Source organism: Symphodus melops, assembly GCF_947650265.1.
Source record: "Symphodus melops genome assembly, contig: SUPER_20_unloc_3, whole genome shotgun sequence".
NCBI lineage: Eukaryota > Metazoa > Chordata > Actinopteri > Labriformes > Labridae > Symphodus > Symphodus melops.
Window position 1 is genome coordinate 12,501 of NW_027636785.1, and position 20,000 is coordinate 32,500.

General features: G+C 50.0%; 2 protein-coding genes across 2 annotated transcripts in view; both read left to right on the forward strand.

Moving 5' to 3' along the window:
* Positions 1–10,544, forward strand: part of pelp1 (proline, glutamate and leucine rich protein 1) — a 12,908-nt gene extending 2,364 nt beyond the window's left edge. The window contains 15 exon segments of the mRNA XM_079373386.1: positions 142–201; positions 420–576; positions 646–778; positions 859–946; positions 4,323–4,411; positions 4,516–4,629; positions 4,810–4,960; positions 5,086–5,239; positions 5,308–5,363; positions 6,339–6,472; positions 6,549–6,579; positions 6,581–6,652; positions 8,076–9,653; positions 9,755–10,048; positions 10,223–10,544. Of these exon segments, the coding sequence (XP_079229512.1) occupies positions 142–201; positions 420–576; positions 646–778; positions 859–946; positions 4,323–4,411; positions 4,516–4,629; positions 4,810–4,960; positions 5,086–5,239; positions 5,308–5,363; positions 6,339–6,472; positions 6,549–6,579; positions 6,581–6,652; positions 8,076–9,653; positions 9,755–10,048; positions 10,223–10,321 (3,210 nt within the window). The 3' untranslated portion in view covers positions 10,322–10,544.
* Positions 10,545–12,253: 1,709 nt separating this feature from the next.
* Positions 12,254–20,000, forward strand: part of alox12 (arachidonate 12-lipoxygenase) — a 20,053-nt gene continuing 12,306 nt past the window's right edge. Inside the window, exons 1-3 of the mRNA XM_079373396.1 lie at positions 12,254–12,345; positions 18,734–18,880; positions 19,839–20,000. The exon at positions 19,839–20,000 is cut by the window's right edge and continues 40 nt beyond it. Of these exons, the coding sequence (XP_079229522.1) occupies positions 18,734–18,880; positions 19,839–20,000 (309 nt within the window). The 5' untranslated portion in view covers positions 12,254–12,345. The remainder of the gene's footprint in view (positions 12,346–18,733; positions 18,881–19,838) is intronic.

Genomic DNA, 20,000 nt, shown 5'->3' on the forward strand with positions numbered 1-20,000 from the left:
GGGGGGGGGGGGTCGATCCTCATCGACTCTCTGGAGTGCAAAACGCTCGACCAACAACTTCAACAGCCAATCACATGAGAGCTGAAGTGTGACGCCGTGAAGCCTCACCTGTCCGTGTTTCACCTGATGTTTCTGTTTCAGGACAAACTGGGAGCGTTCTTCCTCGCCAAGATGGACGACAGCAACAAGACGACACGAGAGGTTTGTGTTCAACACGACATCATGACCACGAGGTGGCGTCTCTGTTAATGACATCATGACCACGTGGTGGCGTCTCTGTTAATGACATCATGACCACGTGGTGGCGTCTCTGTTAATGACATCATGACCACGAGGTGGCGTCTCTGTTAATGACATCATGACCACGTTTTATGGATTAAACTCGGCGTTTACCTGTGACTCGTCTCTCTCTCCGTCAGATGGCGTGCGAGTGTTACGGCCGGCTGCCCTGCCTCGGGGGTCTGTTGGACAGGGGGGTGGGTGCAGGTAGAGCTGAGGGCTGGACCAATCAGATTCACTGTCTGCTGGCCTCAGCCAATGGGCTGCTGGCTCAAATCTACCAGGGAGCAGAAACAGGTAAGTGAAGACGCTGAAGACGGCGAGGTGAGAGGAAGTCTGTGATGACCTTTTGGTTTGTGGTCACAGACGGGACGCTGCAGTACGAGGGTCCGGGGGCGGAGCTGGCTTTTCCTCCTCTCGACCAATCAGATCCTCTGTTCCTGCTGCAGCTTCAGCAAAGATACACAGCTGTCTGCACGGCTCTCAAGCACACACTCAGGTACACACACACACACACACACACACACACACACACACACACACACACACACACACTGACTTGTGTGTGTGTGTGTTCAGGGTGGATCCGTCCTCAGCCGTACGTCTCCCTGTCAGACCCATCCTCAACCTGCTGTGTCGAGCCCTCGCAGTCAGCTCCAAGAGCATCGTGAGTACACACACACACACGTACACACACACACACACACGTACACACACGTACACACACGTACACACACACACACACACACACGTACACACACACACACACACACACACACACACACACACGTACACACACACACACACACGTACACACACACACACACACACACACACACGTACACACACACACACACACACGTACACACACACACACACACACACACACACACACACACACGTACACACACACACACACGTACACACACACACGCACACACGTACACACGTACACACACACGTACACACACACACACGTACACACACGTACACACGTACACACACACACGTACACACACACACACACACACGTACACACACACACGTACACACACGTACACACACACACGTACACACACACACGTACACACACGTACACACACACACGTACACACACACACACACGTACACACACACACACACGTACACACACACACACACACACACACACCATACGCATCCCGTTACACGCTAGTTTTAAATCATGAGCTTGCGGTTCTCTTTGTTGAGCAGCAGGATCCTACTAAAGGTGAAACTGATTCATGTTACAGAGAGATTCAGTTTATAATGACAGATATTAATACAAGACAATATTCTTTATATTAAAAATATTCCTCCCTGTTGTTTCTGTTTTGTATAATCTTTAATGTTCTGGTTTCACTTGACTATCAGTCCACTTGTAAGAATCTCTTTGATTTACATGTGTAAAGTACTGAAGCAGTGAGTGGAGTTACACAGTGTGACTCACTGAGCAGCTGAAGCCTTCCTTAGCAAACACATTCACCAGTCTGTACAGGAAACAGCTTTTCAGCTTCTTCATTCACTGCTGGCACAGACGGGACACACTGACGCATTGTAGCGAGTCTAGCTGTTGTTGCTAACTTCTTGTCATAGACATTAGTCGTGTCCTGCTGTGTTTGACCTCGTTGGTGGTGTAGCTGCTGTGTTTGACCTCGTCGGTGGTGTAGCTGCTGTGTTTGACCTCGTTGGTGGTGTAGCTGCTGTGTTTGACCTCGTCGGTGGTGTAGCTGCTGTGTTTGACCTCGTTGGTGGTGTAGCTGCTGTGTTTGACCTCGTCGGTGGTGTAGCTGCTGTGTTTGACCTCGTCGGTGGTGTAGCTGCTGTGTTTGACCTCGTCGGTGGTGTAGCTGCTGTGTTTGACCTCGTCGGTGGTGTAGCTGCTGTGTTTGACCTCGTTGGTGGTGTAGCTGCTGTGTTTGACCTCGTCGGTTGTGTAGCTGCTGTGTTTGACCTCGTCGGTGGTGTAGCTGCTGTGTTTGACCTCGTTGGTCGCGTAGTTGCTGTGTTTGACCTCGTCGGTGGTGTAGCTGCTGTGTTTGACCTCGTTGGTGGTGTAGCTGCTGTGTTTGACTTCTTTGGTGGTGTAGCTGCTGTGTTTGACCTCTTTGGTGGAGTAGCTGCTGTGTTTGACCTCTTTGGTGGAGTAGCTGCTGTGTTTGACCTAGTTGGTCATGTAGCTGCTGTGTTTGACCTCGTTGGTGGTGTAGCTGCTGTGTTTGACCTCGTCGGTGGTGTAGCTGCTGTGTTTGACCTCGTCGGTGGAGTAGCTGCTGTGTTTGACCTCGTTGGTGGTGTAGCTGCTGTGTTTGACTTCTTTGGTGGAGTAGCTGCTGTGTTTGACCTTGTTGGTGGTGTAGCTGCTGTGTTTGACCTCTTTGGTGGAGTAGCTGCTGTGTTTGACCTCGTCGGTGGTGTAGCTGCTGTGTTTGACCTCGTTGGTGGTGTAGCTGCTGTGTTTGACCTCTTTGGTGGTGTAGCTGCTGTGTTTGACCTCGTCGGTGGTGTAGCTGCTGTGTTTGACCTCGTTGGTGGTGTAGCTGCTGTGTTTGACCTCTTTGGTGGAGTAGCTGCTGTGTTTGACCTCTTTGGTGGAGTAGCTGCTGTGTTTGACCTCGTTGGTCGTGTAGCTGCTGTGTTTGACCTCGTTGGTCATGTAGCTGCTGTGTTTGACCTCGTTGGTGGTGTAGCTGCTGTGTTTGACCTCGTCGGTGGTGTAGCTGCTGTGTTTGACCTCGTCGGTGGAGTAGCTGCTGTGTTTGACCTCGTCTGTGGTGTAGCTGCTGTGTTTGACCTTGTTGGTGGTGTAGCTGCTGTGTTTGACCTCGTTGGTGGTGTAGCTGCTGTGTTTGACCTCTTTGGTGGAGTAGCTGCTGTGTTTGACCTCGTCGGTGGTGTAGCTGCTGTGTTTGACCTCGTCGGTCATGTAGCTGCTGTGTTTGACCTCGTCGGTCATGTAGCTGCTGTGTTTGACCTCGTTGGTGGTGTAGCTGCTGTGTTTGACCTCGTCGGTGGTGTAGCTGCTGTGTTTGACCTCGTCGGTGGTGTAGCTGCTGTGTTTGACCTCGTTGGTGGTGTAGCTGCTGTGTTTGACCTCATCGGTGGTGTAGCTGCTGTGTTTGACCTCGTCGGTGGTGTAGCTGCTGTGTTTGACCTCGTCGGTGGTGTAGCTGCTGTGTTTGACCTTATCGGTGGTGTAGCTGCTGTTTTTGACCTCGTCGGTGGTGTAGCTGCTGTGTTTGACCTCGTCGGTGGTGTAGCTGCTGTGTTTGACCTCGTCGGTGGTGTAGCTGCTGTGTTTGACCTCGTCGGTGGTGTAGCTGCTGTGTTTGACCTCGTCGGTGGTGTAGCTGCTGTGTTTGACCTCGTCGGTGGTGTAGCTGCTGTGTTTGACCTCGTCGGTGGTGTAGCTGCTGTGTTTGACCTCGTTGGTGGTGTAGCTGCTGTGTTTGACCTCGTCGGTGGTGTAGCTGCTGTGTTTGACCTCGTTGGTGGTGTAGCTGCTGTGTTTGACCTCGTCGGTGGTGTAGCTGCTGTGTTTGACCTCGTCGGTGGTGTAGCTGCTGTGTTTGACTCCAGAAGTCTTTAGCTCGCAAAGTTTCTGATTGTTTGATTGTTTTGATTTGTAGAAATGTTTGCCTCTACTGCCTCCTGTGGGCTGTAATGAGTAATGCATCATGGGAAATCAGTCGGTTTCTAAATGTCTTTCACAGCTTCCGGTTGTATTAATGCTGTAAATTCTACATCGATACACGTATTGGCAAGATGCACATGACGATATATTGCCATATTAGTTTTTTTGAGCACAGGCCTAACACATACGCACAACACACACACACAACACACACGCATCCCACACACATGCACGCACTACACAAACACATACATGAGCCCGTGTGATGAATAGAGTGCTGCTGTATATTTAATTAGTTAGTTATATTCTCCACAGAATATTCCATGTGCAAACTGTGTGTGTGCGTGTGTGTGTGTGTGTGTGTGTGCGTGTGCGTGTGTGTGTGTGTCAGAATCTAACAGGTGACGGCAGTGTGAGGTTGCTGGTCCTGCCCGTCATTCACACACACACTCTGGAGGTCCTGTCGGCTCTCATCACAGTGTAAGTAAAGGAGTGTGTGTGTGTGTGTGTGTGTGTGGGGTTCCTGCAGGTTAAACAAAGTGTGTGTGTTTCTGACAGTGTGTGTTTGTGTGTGTGTGTTTCAGTGTGCGCAGCGGTATGGTTCAGTACTCTGCCGTGTTACAGAGACTCTTCTCTCAGACTCTGTCGGCCTGGACACCTTTACCCGAGAGCAGTCTGGGGCAGCAGCGAGCATACAGGTAACTGAGGAGACAGCCAATCAGATTACAGCATGCAGACGTGAGATTCTCCTGACTGCCTGGCTCCAACCAAAAACAACGAGCTTTCAAGAGACGAATCCTGACCTCATACTTTTAACCATCCTGGTCATGATGTCATCATGATGTCATCATGATGTCATCCCTCTCCTCCTCCCTCAGCTCAGTTCGGGTGTCAGTCTACAGAACCTTGGAGCTGTGGGTTCAGGTGGGCGGAGCCTCTGCAGGCGTTCTGCAGGGGAGCCCGGGTCACTCTGAGATGCTGTTTGGTCAACTGCTCAGTGACATCACGCCGGGGGCGGAGTCTGTGAAGGTGAGGAACAGTTTACCATTTTTCAAAGATGTTATCTCTGAACTTCAGGAAACGAAGTGTGTGTGTGTGTGTGTGTGTGTGTGTGTGTGTGTGTGTGTGTGTGTGTGTGTGTGTGTGTGTGTCAGCTGCGGGCCGGTCTTTCTGCTGATGCGGTTCCTGGAGGGAAGCCAGGCCCTCGGAGGACTAAGCCTTTAGTGATGGTGGACTCTGTAGGTCCGCCCCTGCAGAGGAAAGGAGACCTGCTGGCCAATCAGGACACGTGTGTGTCGGCGCTCAGAGGTCAGAGTTCATATAATCTCTACAGGTTTGAAGGAGCCGCCTCATCTAACGTGACTTTCTCTGCACAGCACTGAGACAAATCATCCTGACGAGCGGCACGCTGCTGAAGGACGACACACACAAGGTACACAACATGTCTACACACACAGGTACACAACATGTCTACACACACAGGTACACAACATGTCTACACACAGGTACACAACATGTCTACACACACAGGTACACAACATGTCTACACACAGGTACACAACATGTCTACACACACAGGTACACAACATGTCTACACACAGGTACACAACATGTCTACACACACGGGTACACAACATGTCTACACACAGGTACACAACATGTCTACACACACAGGTACACAACATGTCTACACACAGGTACACAACATGTCTACACACACAGGTACACAACATGTCTACACACACAGGTACACATCTACACACACAGGTACACAACATGTCTACACACACAGGTACACAACACACACACAGGTACACACAGAGGTACACACAGGTACACACACACTCAGGTACACACACAGGTACACACACACACAGGTACACGCACAGGTACACACACGCACAGGTACACACACAGGTACACTCAGGTACACACAGGTACACACACAGGTACACACACACAGGTGCACACCCAGGTACACACACAGGTACACACACAGGTACACACACACACACACAGGTACACACACACAGGTACACACACAGGTACACACACAGGTACACACACACACACACAGGTACACACACACACACACTCAGGTACACACACACACACACAGGTACACACACACACAGGTACACACACACACACAGGTACACACACACACACAGGTACACACACAGGTACACACACACAGGTACACACACACAGGTACACACACGCACACAGGTACACACACACACACAGGTACACACACACAGGTACACACACACAGGTACAAACACACACACAGGTACACACACACACACAGGTACACACGCACACAGATACACACACAGGTACACACACACACACACAGGTAAAGCGTCTGAAGTGTCTCGTGTGTGTGTGTGTGTTTGTGTGTCAGCGTCTCCATGAGGTCGTCCTGCCGCTGTGTGTGCGTCTGCAGCAGCAGCAGTCGAGCTGCAGTACCTCCTGTGAGTCAGCAGGGGGCGTCAGTGGACAGTACAGCAGCGCGCTCAGCCGGAGGGAGCTCTTCAGGTACGTAACCCTTTACTGTCTGGAGCGCTCAGCTGCTCTCCTGATGCTCATGAGTCCATGTGGTCTGGATCCTCAGGTTGCTGCTGGCTCTGGTTCTGGTCCCGTCCCCCCTGCTGGCCTCCTCCTCTCACCTGTGCCGTCTCCATCCTCAGCAGCGGACGCACGGACAGAAACATCAAGGTGACCTTTCACATTAGAACTCCGTCCATCATTCAGATCCAATCAGGATGAAGCTCAGCATGTTTGTGATTGGACGATTCTTCACTTCCTGTCACCTTTTTATTCACTTTCATTTTTGTGTTAATCAGCTGATAATACATCACCCCTCTCTCTCTCTCCCCCTCTCTCTCTCTCCCCCCCCTCTCTCTCTCCCCCCCTCTCTCTCTCTCCCATTTCTCCCTCTCTCCCCCCTCTCTCTCTCCCCTCTCTCTCCCCCCCTCTCTCTCTCCCCCCTCTCTCCCTCTCCCCCCCTCTCTCTCTCTCCCATTTCTCTCTCTCTCCCCTCTCTCTCTCCCCCCCCTCTCTCTCTCTCCCCTCTCTCTCCCCCCCCTCTCTCTCGCTCCCATTTCTCTCTCTCCCCCCCCCTCTCTCCCATTTCTCCCTCTCTCCCCCCCTCTCTCTCTCCCCCCCTCTCTCTCTCCCCTCTCTCTCTCCCCCCCTCTCTCTCGCTCCCATTTCTCTCTCTCCCCCCCTCTCTCTCCCATTTCTCCCTCTCTCCCCCCTCTCTCTCTCTCTCCCCCCCCTCTCTCTCTCTCTCTCTCCCCCACTTCTCTCTCTCTCCCATTTCTCTCTCTCCCCCCCCTCTCTCTCCCATTTCTCCCTCTCTCCCCCCTCTCTCTCTCTCTCTCCCCCCCCTCTCTCTCTCCCATTTCTCCCTCTCTCCCCCCTCTCTCTCTCTCCCCCCCCTCTCTCTCTCTCCCATTTCTCTCTCTCCCATTTCTCTCTCTCCCCCCCCCCCTCTCTCTCCCCTCTCTCTCTCCCCCCCCTCTCTCTCTCTCCCCTCTCTCTCCCCCCCCTCTCTCGCTCCCATTTCTCTCTCTCCCATTTCTCCCTCTCTCCCCCCCTCTCTCTCTCTCCCCCCCCTCTCTCTCTCCCCTCTCTCTCTCCCCCCCTCTCTCTCGCTCCCATTTCTCTCTCTCCCCCCCCTCTCTCTCCCATTTCTCCCTCTCTCTCTCTCTCCCCCCTCTCTCTCTCTCTCTCCCCCCACTTCTCTCTCTCTCCCATTTCTCTCTCCCCCCCTCTCTCTCTCCCATTTCTCCCTCTCTCCCCCCTCTCTCTCTCTCCCCCCCTCTCTCTCTCCCCTCTCTCTCTCCCCCCCTCTCTCTCGCTCCCATTTCTCTCTCTCCCCCCCTCTCTCTCCCATTTCTCCCTCTCTCTCTCTCTCCCCCCCTCTCTCTCTCTCTCTCCCCCACTTCTCTCTCTCTCCCATTTCTCTCTCCCCCCCTCTCTCTCTCCCATTTCTCCCTCTCTCCCCCCTCTCTCTCTCTCCCCCCCTCTCTCTCTCCCATTTCTCCCTCTCCCCCCTCTCCCTCTCTCCCCCCTCTCTCTCTCTCCCCCCCCCTCTCTCTCTCCCCCCCCCTCTCTCTCCCCCCCTCGTCCTCAGGTGTCTGCGTTCTGCTCTGAAGCTCTGACAGTCTGTAACGCCCTCCTTCACCCCCGCGTTACCCCCATCTCCCTCCCCTTACCCCCCCTCACCCTAAAGCCTACCCCCTCTGCTCCGGTCCTCCCTTCCGCCCAGGGAACTGCACCTGGACTCACTCTGCCCACCCTCCTTGGAGGCCCCGCCCCTGGCACCCCCTTCCCCTCCCGGCACTCGCTTGGTCTCGGCCCCGCCTCCCTGCTGGGCTCTCTGGAGAACCATCTCTCTCTGGTCCCTGGTCTGCCAGGTCAGTCCCCGGCCGACATGATCCTGTCCCCACACGCACACCATCAGCCGGATCCCTCCGGGCTGGGCCCCCCCGAGGGCCAGAGACCCGTGTTTGTGCGCTACGACCGCGAGGAGGCGGAGGACTTGGAGATTTCTTTGGCCAGTGACTCGGACGACAGCGTGGTCATCGTCCCCCCCGGAATGCTCAACATGGAGGTGCAGCAGGAAGACCCGGGCATGGGTAACTCCACCGGCCTGGTCTCTGCTGCACCTGGGGGCACTACAGTCCCTCTACCAGGGTCAGACTCCGTCACCACGGCAACAACATCCACTATCGACGGGGTGTCCCTCCAGAACAATCACGCCGCTTCCTCGCCACTCCTCACAACGTCTACCCTCCCCATAAACTCCTTCCCTCCACCCAGCACCTCCGTGGTCTCTCTGGTGCCCCCCCTGAACTCCAGCGCCCTCACGGCGCCCCCCGGTGTCCTGGAAGAGTCGTTGCCAGGGCGACAGCTGCAGCAGATGCTGATGCAGCCGTCCGCTCAGCCCGGCCCCCTCCCTCTGCCGCTGCAGATGCACCAGCTCCAGAACCACCTGAGCGCACAGGGACGCCTCCTCCACCCGCACCAAGCCCCGCCCCCCAGCAACGAAGACTCCGGCGTCATCAACATCAACAGCACGGATGAGGAAGAGGAGGAGGAAGAGGAGGACATGGAGGATGACGAGGAGCTCGAGGAGGAAGAAGAGGAGGAGGGGATGGACGAGGAGGACGAGGAGTTTTACGATGAAGATGAGTACGAGGATTACGATGAAGAGGAGGCGGAGGAGTTAGAGGAAGAGGAGGAGGAGGAGGAGGGAGAAATTCCTCCTCTGGAAGGAGCAGAGGAGGCGGCGCAGGAGGGGAAGGTGCTCCGGGCTGCGGTGGATGAAGGAGGGATGGCAGGATTCAGGGTGGAAGGGGAGGAGGAAGGAGGCATCGAGGAGATCCAGACCAACAGGTCGCTGTTCGGGGAGGACAGGATGAAAGTGACGGAGGTGGAGAGCATCGGCGTGCTGGAGGAGGCGCGGGAAGGAGGCGGGGCCGAGGAGGACGAGAGCGAGAGGATGGACGACCCCACCATGCCTCAGATCCTGTGTGTGACCGGAGGAGCCATGGAGGAGAGGGAGGAGCCTGAGGAGGAGGAGGAGGAGGTCAAAGGAGCAGAGGAAGGAGGAAGACTGCAGGAAGAGGCGGGGCCGTGGCAGGGAGGAGCCAATCAGATTGAGCCATCAGCTGCCTCAGAAGAAAGCTCAGCCAATAAGAATCCAGAGGTAAGAAGTTCCTGACCCCCGAGGTGTGTGTGTGTTGTGTGTGTGTGTGTGTGTGTGTGTGTGTGTGGGGTATTGTCCTGACTGTCCTCTCTCACCAGCAGGAGGCGGGCGATCAAGCTGCTCAGGAGGAGGAGTCAGGGAGTGAAGATCCCGCCTCCAGCCAGCAGGAGGAGCAACGAGCAGCCGTTCAGGAAGAAGAGTCTGCAGCAGCCAATCCTGACGCGTCCCCAGATCCCAAACCGCCAGGAGAAGAGGAGACGGAGAGAGGAGACAAGGAAGGAGCGGACGAGGCAGGAGGAGGAGAGATAGAGGGAGAGGAGGCCAAAGGAGTGAAGAGGAAGAGGGAGGGCGAGCAGCAGGAGGAAGAGGCGGGGCAAAGCTCAGAGAAGAAAAAGGTAAATAAAGGGACAGGAAGTGGGAGGAGCCAGAGACAGTCCTCGATGCTCTCGAGCTCCTCCCTCTTGAAACTGCGGCTTCTCCGGGGGGGCGGGGCTTACCTGCTAATTAAAAGCATTATAATAACGGTATCTCTCTCTCTCTCTCTCTCTCTCTCTCGCCCTCGCCCTCAGATGGACGAAGAGTCGATGGCGTCCATGTTGGCTGATTTTGTGGCGTGTCCTCCTGACGATGAGGACGGAGCGTCCGGATCAAACCGCTCGCAGACATGAACTGATGTCCACGTTTCCACGGAGACGTCCCCCCACACGCCACACGTCATGAACGCTCTGTGAGTGACGTTCATCGAGCAGCTTCAGAAAGAAGACTCCTCCCACATTCCACTGACCTTCAAGATGGCGTCCCTCCGTTTGTGTAAAAAGTGTTCTTCTTATTTGTACCTTTCACTCTTTATGTTTCATCCATTTAAAACAATAAAAACATGAAAGCGTCTCATCCTGTGTCAGTCTGTACGAACGCCGCTCGAGTCACGTTAGCTTCCTGCGCTGCGTCCTCGTCTGCAGCAGAAACACAAGTCAGTTATTTTCAGAATAAAAGCCTGAGTTTGAAGCTTAACGTGTGTTTGTACCACGTCCTTCCTGTTTGCGCACGCCGTGGTCATCCTTTGTCTCAGGACGCCGCCTGTGGGTGAGGACGTGTCTGATGGACGCTCAGACATATCGCGTGGATATGACTCATCTCTGGTCAGCTCGGTACTCGTGCTCTGTCGCTCTGCTTCACACACACTGACACACACACACACACACACACACACTGACACACACACACACACTGACATACACACACACACACACACACACTGACACACACACACACTGACATACACACACACACTGACACACACACACACACTGACACACACACACTGACACACACACACACACACACACACACACTGACATACACACACGCACTGACACACACACACACACTGACACACACACACTGACACACACACACACACACACACACTGACATACACACACACACACACACACACTGACATACACACACGCACTGACACACACACACACACACTGACATACACACACACACACACACACACACACACACTGACATACACACACACACACACACACACTGACATACACACAGTGTTTCTATGAAGGCTGCGTGAAGTCAAACAGAACATGACCTAGAGAGTGGAGTGTCCACTAGAGGCTGGCTGCAGTTCATGGAGTGTCCACTAGAGGCTGGCTGCAGTTCATAAAGTGTCCACTAGAGGCTGGCTGCAGTACCTGGAGTGTCCACTAGAGGCTGGCTGCAGTACCTGGAGTGTCCACTAGAGGCTGGCTGCAGTTCCTGGAGTGTCCACTAGAGGCTGGCTGCAGTACCTGGAGTGTCCACTAGAGGCTGGCTGCAGTACCTGGAGTGTCCACTAGAGGCTGGCTGCAGTACCTGGAGTGTCCACTAGAGGCTGGCTGCAGTACCTGGAGTGTCCACTAGAGGCTGGCTGCAGTTCATGGAGTGTCCACTAGAGGCTGGCTGCAGTACCTGGAGTGTCCACTAGAGGCTGGCTGCAGTACCTGGAGTGTCCACTAGAGGCTGGCTGCAGTACCTGGAGTGTCCACTGATTGGATGAAGGATCAGAGTTATTCACAATAAGGCGTGTAGCACAGCTGATGGTGGGCGCCGTGTCACGGGCTCTGAGAGGTTCTCGGCAGCGTGCATGCCAGGTGGGCGGGTCCATGAGGTCACACAGCTGCTGTCTGTTTACATGAACACACATGTGTGAAATGTTTCTGATGCAACAAGCTGCAGAGTGTCTGAAAGATCAGCTCAACTTCTCCTTTACTAAACTGAAGTTTCACCCTGAGCAGGACGGATCAGAGTTATTTTACAGCAGCAGAGAAAAAGAGCAAAGCAAACATGTTTCAAAAATGTTTCATGTTTTTTAGTATAAATCACTTTTCATTATGGAAGAGTCTTTTATTCTGAAAGTCTTTGTGTCAAATACTTTCTCTCAGATTCAGTTTTTTCAGCTGTTTCACAGACTGTTATCTGACACGGCCAAACCCAGAAACTGACCCAACTTCCTTTATGCACCTCCCTCCCCCCCTGTGTGTGTGTGTGTGTGTGTGTGTGTGTGTGTGTGTGTGAGGTAACACAAAGGAGGGCAGTGTGTTGGAGTCCTGCTGAAGAGATTCACTCTGCAGACAGGAAGGAGACGAGGTGTGTGAGAGCAAACGGAGGGAAAGCAGATCTTCAGCAGGAGGTGAGACGTTTTACAAAGTACAGCAGCTTCTTAATTTATCAGCAAACGATGAACAAAGACTGACTTTAAATCTGTGTAGACCTGTGTGTGTGTAGACCTGTGTGTAGACCTGTGTGTAGACCTGTGTGTGTGTAGACCTGTGTGTAGACCTGTGTGTAGACCTGTGTGTGTGTAGACCTGTGTGTAGACCTGTGTGTAGACCTGTGTGTGTGTAGACCTGTGTGTAGACCTGTGTGTAGACCTGTGTGTAGACCTGTGTGTGTGTAGACCTGTGTGTAGACCTGTGTGTAGACCTGTGTGTAGACCTGTGTGTAGACCTGTGTGTGTGTAGACCTGTGTGTGTGTAGACCTGTGTGTGTGTAGACCTGTGTGTAGACCTGTGTGTGTAGATGTGTGTAGATGTGTGTGTAGACCTGTGTGTAGACCTGTGTGTAGATGTGTGTGTAGATGTGTGTGTAGATGTGTGTATACCTGTGTGTAGATGTGTGTAGATGTGTGTGTAGATGTGTGTAGATGTGTGTGTAGATGTGTGTGTAGATGTGTGTAGATGTGTGTGTAGACCTGTGTGTAGATGTGTGTAGATGTGTGTGTAGACCTGTGTGTAGATGTGTGTAGATGTGTGTGTAGACCTGTGTGTAGACCTGTGTGTAGATGTGTGTAGACCTGTGTGTAGATGTGTGTAGATGTGTGTAGATGTGTGTAGACCTGTGTGTAGATGTGTGTAGATGTGGGTAGATGTGTGTAGATGTGTGTAGATGTGTGTAGACCTGTGTGTGTGTGTAGATGTGTGTGTAGATGTGTGTGTAGATGTGTGTAGACCTGTGTGTGTAGATGTGTGTAGATGTGTGTGTAGACCTGTGTGTAGACCTGTGTGTAGATGTGTGTGTAGATGTGTGTGTAGATGTGTGTATACCTGTGTGTAGATTTGTGTAGATGTGTGTAGATGTGTGTAGACCTGTGTGTAGATGTGTGTGTAGACCTGTGTGTAGATGTGTGTAGATGTGTGTGTAGACCTGTGTGTAGATGTGTGTAGATGTGTGTGTAGACCTGTGTGTAGATGTGTGTGTAGACCTGTGTGTAGATGTGTGTAGATGTGTGTGTAGACCTGTGTGTAGACCTGTGTGTAGATGTGTGTGTAGACCTGTGTGTAGATGTGTGTAGATGTGTGTGTAGACCTGTGTGTAGACCTGTGTGTAGATGTGTGTAGACCTGTGTGTAGATGTGTGTAGATGTGTGTAGATGTGTGTAGACCTGTGTGTAGACCTGTGTGTAGATGTGTGTAGATGTGTGTGTAGACCTGTGTGTAGACCTGTGTGTAGATGTGTGTAGACCTGTGTGTAGACCTGTGTGTAGATGTGTGTAGACCTGTGTGTAGATGTGTGTAGATGTGTGTAGATGTGTGTAGATGTGTGTAGACCTGTGTGTAGATGTGTGTAGATGTGTGTAGACCTGTGTGTAGATGTGTGTGTAGATGTGTGTAGATGTGTGTAGATGTGTGTGTAGATGTGTGTAGATGTGTGTAGACCTGTGTGTAGATGTGTGTAGATGTGTGTAGATGTGTGTAGACCTGTGTGTGTGTAGATGTGTGTGTAGATGTGTGTGTAGATGTGTGTAGACCTGTGTGTGTAGATGTGTGTAGATGTGTGTGTAGACCTGTGTGTAGACCTGTGTGTAGATGTGTGTAGATGTGTGTGTAGATGTGTGTGTAGATGTGTGTAGATGTGTGTGTAGATGTGTGTGTAGACCTGTGTGTAGATGTGTGTAGATGTGTGTGTAGATGTGTGTGTAGATGTGTGTATACCTGTGTGTAGATGTGTGTAGACCTGTGTGTGTAGATGTGTGTAGATGTGTGTGTAGACCTGTGTGTAGACCTGTGTGTAGATGTGTGTAGATGTGTGTGTAGATGTGTGTGTAGATGTGTGTATACCTGTGTGTAGATTTGTGTAGATGTGTGTAGATGTGTGTAGATGTGTGTAGATGTGTGTGTAGGTGTGTGTAGATGTGTGTAGATGTGTGTGTAGATGTGTAGATGTGTGTAGATGTGTGTGTAGATGTGTGTAGATGTGTGTAGATGTGTGTAGATGTGTGTAGATGTGTGTAGATGTGTGTAGATGTGTGTAGATGTGTGTGTAGATGTGTGTAGATGTGTGTAGATGTGTGTAGATGTGTGTAGATGTGTGTAGATGTGTGTGTAGATGTGTGTAGATGTGTAGATGTGTGTGTAGATGTGTGTAGATGTGTAGATGTGTGTAGATGTGTGTAGATGTGTGTAGATGTGTGTGTAGATGTGTGTGTAGATGTGTGTGTAGATGTGTGTAGATGTGTGTAGATGTGTGTAGATGTGTGTGTAGATGTGTGTGTAGATGTGTGTGTAGATGTGTGTAGATGTGTGTAGATGTGTGTAGATGTGTGTGTAGATGTGTGTGTAGATGTGTGTAGATGTGTGTAGATGTGTGTAGATGTGTGTGTAGATGTGTGTGTAGATGTGTGTGTAGATGTGTGTGTAGATGTGTGTAGATGTGTGTAGATGTGTGTAGATGTGTGTGTAGATGTGTGTAGATGTGTGTGTAGATGTGTGTGTAGATGTGTGTAGATGTGTGTAGATGTGTGTGTAGATGTGTGTGTAGATGTGTGTAGATGTGTGTAGATGTGTGTAGATGTGTGTAGATGTGTGTAGATGTGTGTGTAGATGTGTGTAGATGTGTGTAGATGTGTGTGTAGATGTGTGTAGATGTGTGTAGATGTGTGTAGATGTGTGTAGATGTGTGTGTAGATGTGTGTAGATGTGTGTAGATGTGTGTGTAGATGTGTGTAGATGTGTGTAGATGTGTGTGTAGATGTGTGTAGATGTGTGTAGATGTGTGTAGATGTGTGTAGATGTGTGTAGATGTGTGTGTAGATGTGTGTAGATGTGTGTAGATGTGTGTAGATGTGTGTAGATGTGTGTGTAGATGTGTGTGTAGATGTGTGTAGATGTGTGTAGATGTGTGTGTAGATGTGTGTAGATGTGTGTGTAGATGTGTGTAGATGTGTGTAGATGTGTGTAGATGTGTGTAGATGTGTGTAGATGTGTGTAGATGTGTGTGTAGATGTGTGTAGATGTGTGTGTAGATGTGTGTAGATGTGTGTAGATGTGTGTAGATGTGTGTGTAGATGTGTGTAGATGTGTGTAGATGTGTGTAGATGTGTGTAGATGTGTGTGTAGATGTGTGTAGATGTGTGTAGATGTGTGTGTAGATGTGTGTAGATGTGTGTAGATGTGTGTGTAGATGTGTGTAGATGTGTGTAGATGTGTGTAGATGTGTGTAGATGTGTGTGTAGATGTGTGTAGATGTGTGTAGATGTGTGTAGATGTGTGTAGATGTGTGTGTAGATGTGTGTAGATGTGTGTAGATGTGTGTGTAGATGTGTGTAGATGTGTGTGTAGATGTGTGTAGATGTGTGTAGATGTGTGTAGATGTGTGTAGATGTGTGTAGATGTGTGTAGATGTGTGTAGATGTGTAGATGTGTGTAGATGTGTGTAGATGTGTGTAGATGTGTGTGTAGATGTGTGTGTAGATGTGTGTAGATGTGTGTGTAGATGTGTGTGTAGATGTGTGTAGATGTGTAGATGTGTGTAGATGTGTGTAGATGTGTGTAGATGTGTGTGTAGATGTGTGTAGATGTGTAGATGTGTGTAGATGTGGAGACTCGGCTGCTGTTTGGGAACTCTGATCAGATGATTTGCGTCAGGGCGGTTGACTCATTTGGTTTTTCTTTGAAAGAATATTTAAAGTGTTTCTAAATATGATTCTGTTATCAGCTCATCACAGCCGTCAGCCGAGTGAATCATTAAGAGGAAAAAGAGGAACTGTTCATGTGGAACGCCTTTAAAAGCAGCATCATGAAAACGGACATGTGAGGGGACTCTGTTGAACCAGTTAAGGGCAGATGGTTGTCCCCCCAGGGTCTGGATCTGCTGAAGGTTTCTGCCTGCTGAAAGTCGAGTCAGCGTGTTTGCTCATGTGATCCGTATGTGAAGGACGACAGCTTGACTTTGTTGTGAGTGAAATGAACTGGACTAGGACTAGGACTAGGACTAGGACTAGGATTGGCACTAACCCTCGGGAGGACTGTTCCCAGGCCGAGTGAGGAACTCTTTGCAGACCAGTCTAGTGGTTAGAGACTCTGGCTGTGTGGGAGGGGGAACAAATCTAACTACTTCATCATAAACTTTATTGTATGCTGACATGCGAACAAACAGAGAGCAGAACACCTGCATCAGCCAAATGTGATATTCAGCCATTTAAAGGTCATAAAAATGTTTATAATGAAGATGGTGTAAGTCGGCTTACATGGCATTACATGTAAACATCCATCCATCAAACATCCATCCATCAAACATCCATCCACCAAACATCCATCCATCAAACATCCATCCACCAAACATCCATCCATCAGACATCCATCCATCAGACATCCATCAGACATCCATCCATCAAACATCCATCCATCAAACATCCATCCATCAGACATCCATCCATCAGACATCCATCCATCAGACATCCATCCATCAGACATCCATCCATAAAACATCCATCCATCAAACATCCATCCATCAGACATCCATCCATCAGACATCCATCCATCAGACATCCATCCATAAAACATCCATCCATCAAACATCCATCCATCAAACATCCATCCATCAGACATCCATCCATCAGACATCCATCAAACATCCATCCATCAAACATCCATCCATCAAACATCCATCCATCAGACATCCATCCATCAGACATCCATCAGACATCCATCCATCAAACCGCCATCCATCAAACATCCATCCATCAAACATCCATCCATCAAACATCCATCCATCAGACATCCATCCATCCATCAGACATCCATCCATAAAACATCCATCCATCAGACATCCATCCATCAAACATCCATCCATCAGACATCCATCCATAAAACATCCATCCATCAAACATCCATCAGACATCCATCCATCAGACATCCATCCATCAGACATCCATCAAACATCCATCAGACATCCATCCATCAGACATCCATCCATAAAACATCCATCCATCAAACATCCATCCATCAGACATCCATCCATAAAACATCCATCCATCAAACATCCATCAGACATCCATCCATCAGACATCCATCCATCAGACATCCATCAAACATCCATCAGACATCCATCCATCAGACATCCATCCATAAAACATCCATCCATCAAACATCCATCAGACATCCATCCATCAGACATCCATCCATCAGACATCCATCCATCAGACATCCATCCATAAAACATCCATCCATCAAACATCCATCAGACATCCATCCATCAGACATCCATCCATAAAACATCCATCCATCAAACATCCATCAGACATCCATCCATCAGACATCCATCCATCAGACATCCATCAAACATCCATCCATCAAACATCCAACCATCAAACATCCATCAGACATCCATCCATCAGATATCCATCCATCAGACATCCATCCATCAGACATCCATCCATCAAACATCCATCCATCAGACATCCATCAAACATCCATCCATCCATCAGACATCCATCCATCAAACATCCATCAGATATCCATCCATTAAACATCCATCCATCAGACATCCATCCATCAGATATCCATCCATCAGACATCCATCCATTAAACATCCATCCATCATCCATCCATCAGATATCCATCCATCAGACATCCATCCATCAGACATCCATCCATCAAACATCCATCCATCATCCATCCATCAAACATCCATCCATCAGACATCCATCAAACATCCATCCTTCCATCAGACATCCATCCATCAAACATCCATCAGACATCCATCCATCAGACATCCATCCATTAAACATCCATCCATCAGACATCCATCCATCAAACATCCATCCATCAAACATCCATCCATCAGACATCCATCAAACATCCATCCATCCATCAGACATCCATCCATCAAACATCCATCAGACATCCATCCATCAGACATCCATCCATTAAACATCCATCCATCAAACATCCATCCATCAAACATCCATCCATCCATCAGACATCCATCCATCAAACACCCATCAGACATCCATCCATCAGACATCCATCCATTAAACATCCATCCATTAAACATCCATCCATCAAACATCCATCCATCCATCAGACATCCATCCATCAAACATCCAACCATCAAACATCCATCCATCATCCATCCATCCATCATCCATCCATCCATCCATCATCCATCCATCAGACATCCATCCATCAGACATCCATCCATCAAACATCCATCCATCAGACACCCATCCATTAAACATCCATCCATCAGACATCCATCCATTAAACATCCATCCATCTTCTGTATGTTTGTGTTTTTAGATGGAGGTCTACACAGTGACAGTGGCGACGGGGACTTCAGATTATTCAGGCACCAACAACTACATCTATGTGACCTTGGTGGGAGAGAAAGGGGAGAGTGAGCGCACCCTGCTGGACAACCCTGGACTGGACTTCTGTAAAGGAGCAGTAAGTACTGATAGTGGACTGATGCATGTTTATTCTCCGAGTGCTCTTCAGTTTGACTGTGAGTCATCATGTGATCCATCTCATGGTCTCCCGTCTCCTGGTTTTGTTTTCGTTCCAAACATCCATTCATGTTCTGTCTTTCTAACTGGGTCCATTCCCTTCGGAATGTTTTTATTCTCCTCCTTCTTCCCATGTCAGGCATGGTAATTGATGCCTCCAGAGTTTTCCTTGGTTTTTCCTTCCGTCCTTTGTTTAATGTGCAGGAGCAACTATTCTAGTCTGGTCGCACTTTTCAGTCCCAACCAATAGTACATAGTCATGGGTAAAGACTCCATGTTCCATGTCTATATGGCTCTGCCTTTGTGCACAGTCCTGCTCCAACAAAAACATGTGGACGCACCCAGTTATTGTCTTTATATGAGGGTAGCCATATTTTCAAACCTCTAAATATGAACTTATGAACCTATTTGTTTAACCCTCACCCTATTCCTCTTCAGCTAAACCTCCTAAAGGTTATAAGCACACTGCGGAAGGATCCTAGAGCCTCCTACTGCCTATCCTTCCTCCTCGTCAAGTAGGTTTTACTCTACCTGAGCTCTTCCTGAAATCTGAGCTCCTCACCGGTAAGTCTGAGCTCCTCACCTGTAAGTCTGAGCTCCTCACCTGTAAGTCGGAGCTCCTCACCTGTAAGTCTTAGCTCCTCACCCTGCAGAAGAAACACATTCCTGCTGATATCTGGGATCTCAATCTGTGGCGTCCTGCCCAGAGGCCGTGATCACATGACAGGGCCGGAATGTAAAGAAGGCTGATGTAGGGGTGAAGGTAGAGCTCTTACTTTAAGGCGTTTCCCCCTCAGGTAATAAAGCCCACCTCACCAACGGCGCTGCCTGTTAGTGTCTGCTGGTGGAAAGTTTTACTGCTCTTAAAGCTTGTCATAATTCCTCTCTTTCTCCACCAGGTGGATCAGTACAAGGTGAGCAGCAGTGCGGCTCTGGGCGCCCTGTTACTGGTCAGACTGGAGAAACAGAGGTACTGGGTGGAAGATAACTGGTTCTGTCGCTACGTCACAGTGGAGCCTCCAGGGGGAGACAAAGCCCTGACCTTCCCGTGTTACCGCTGG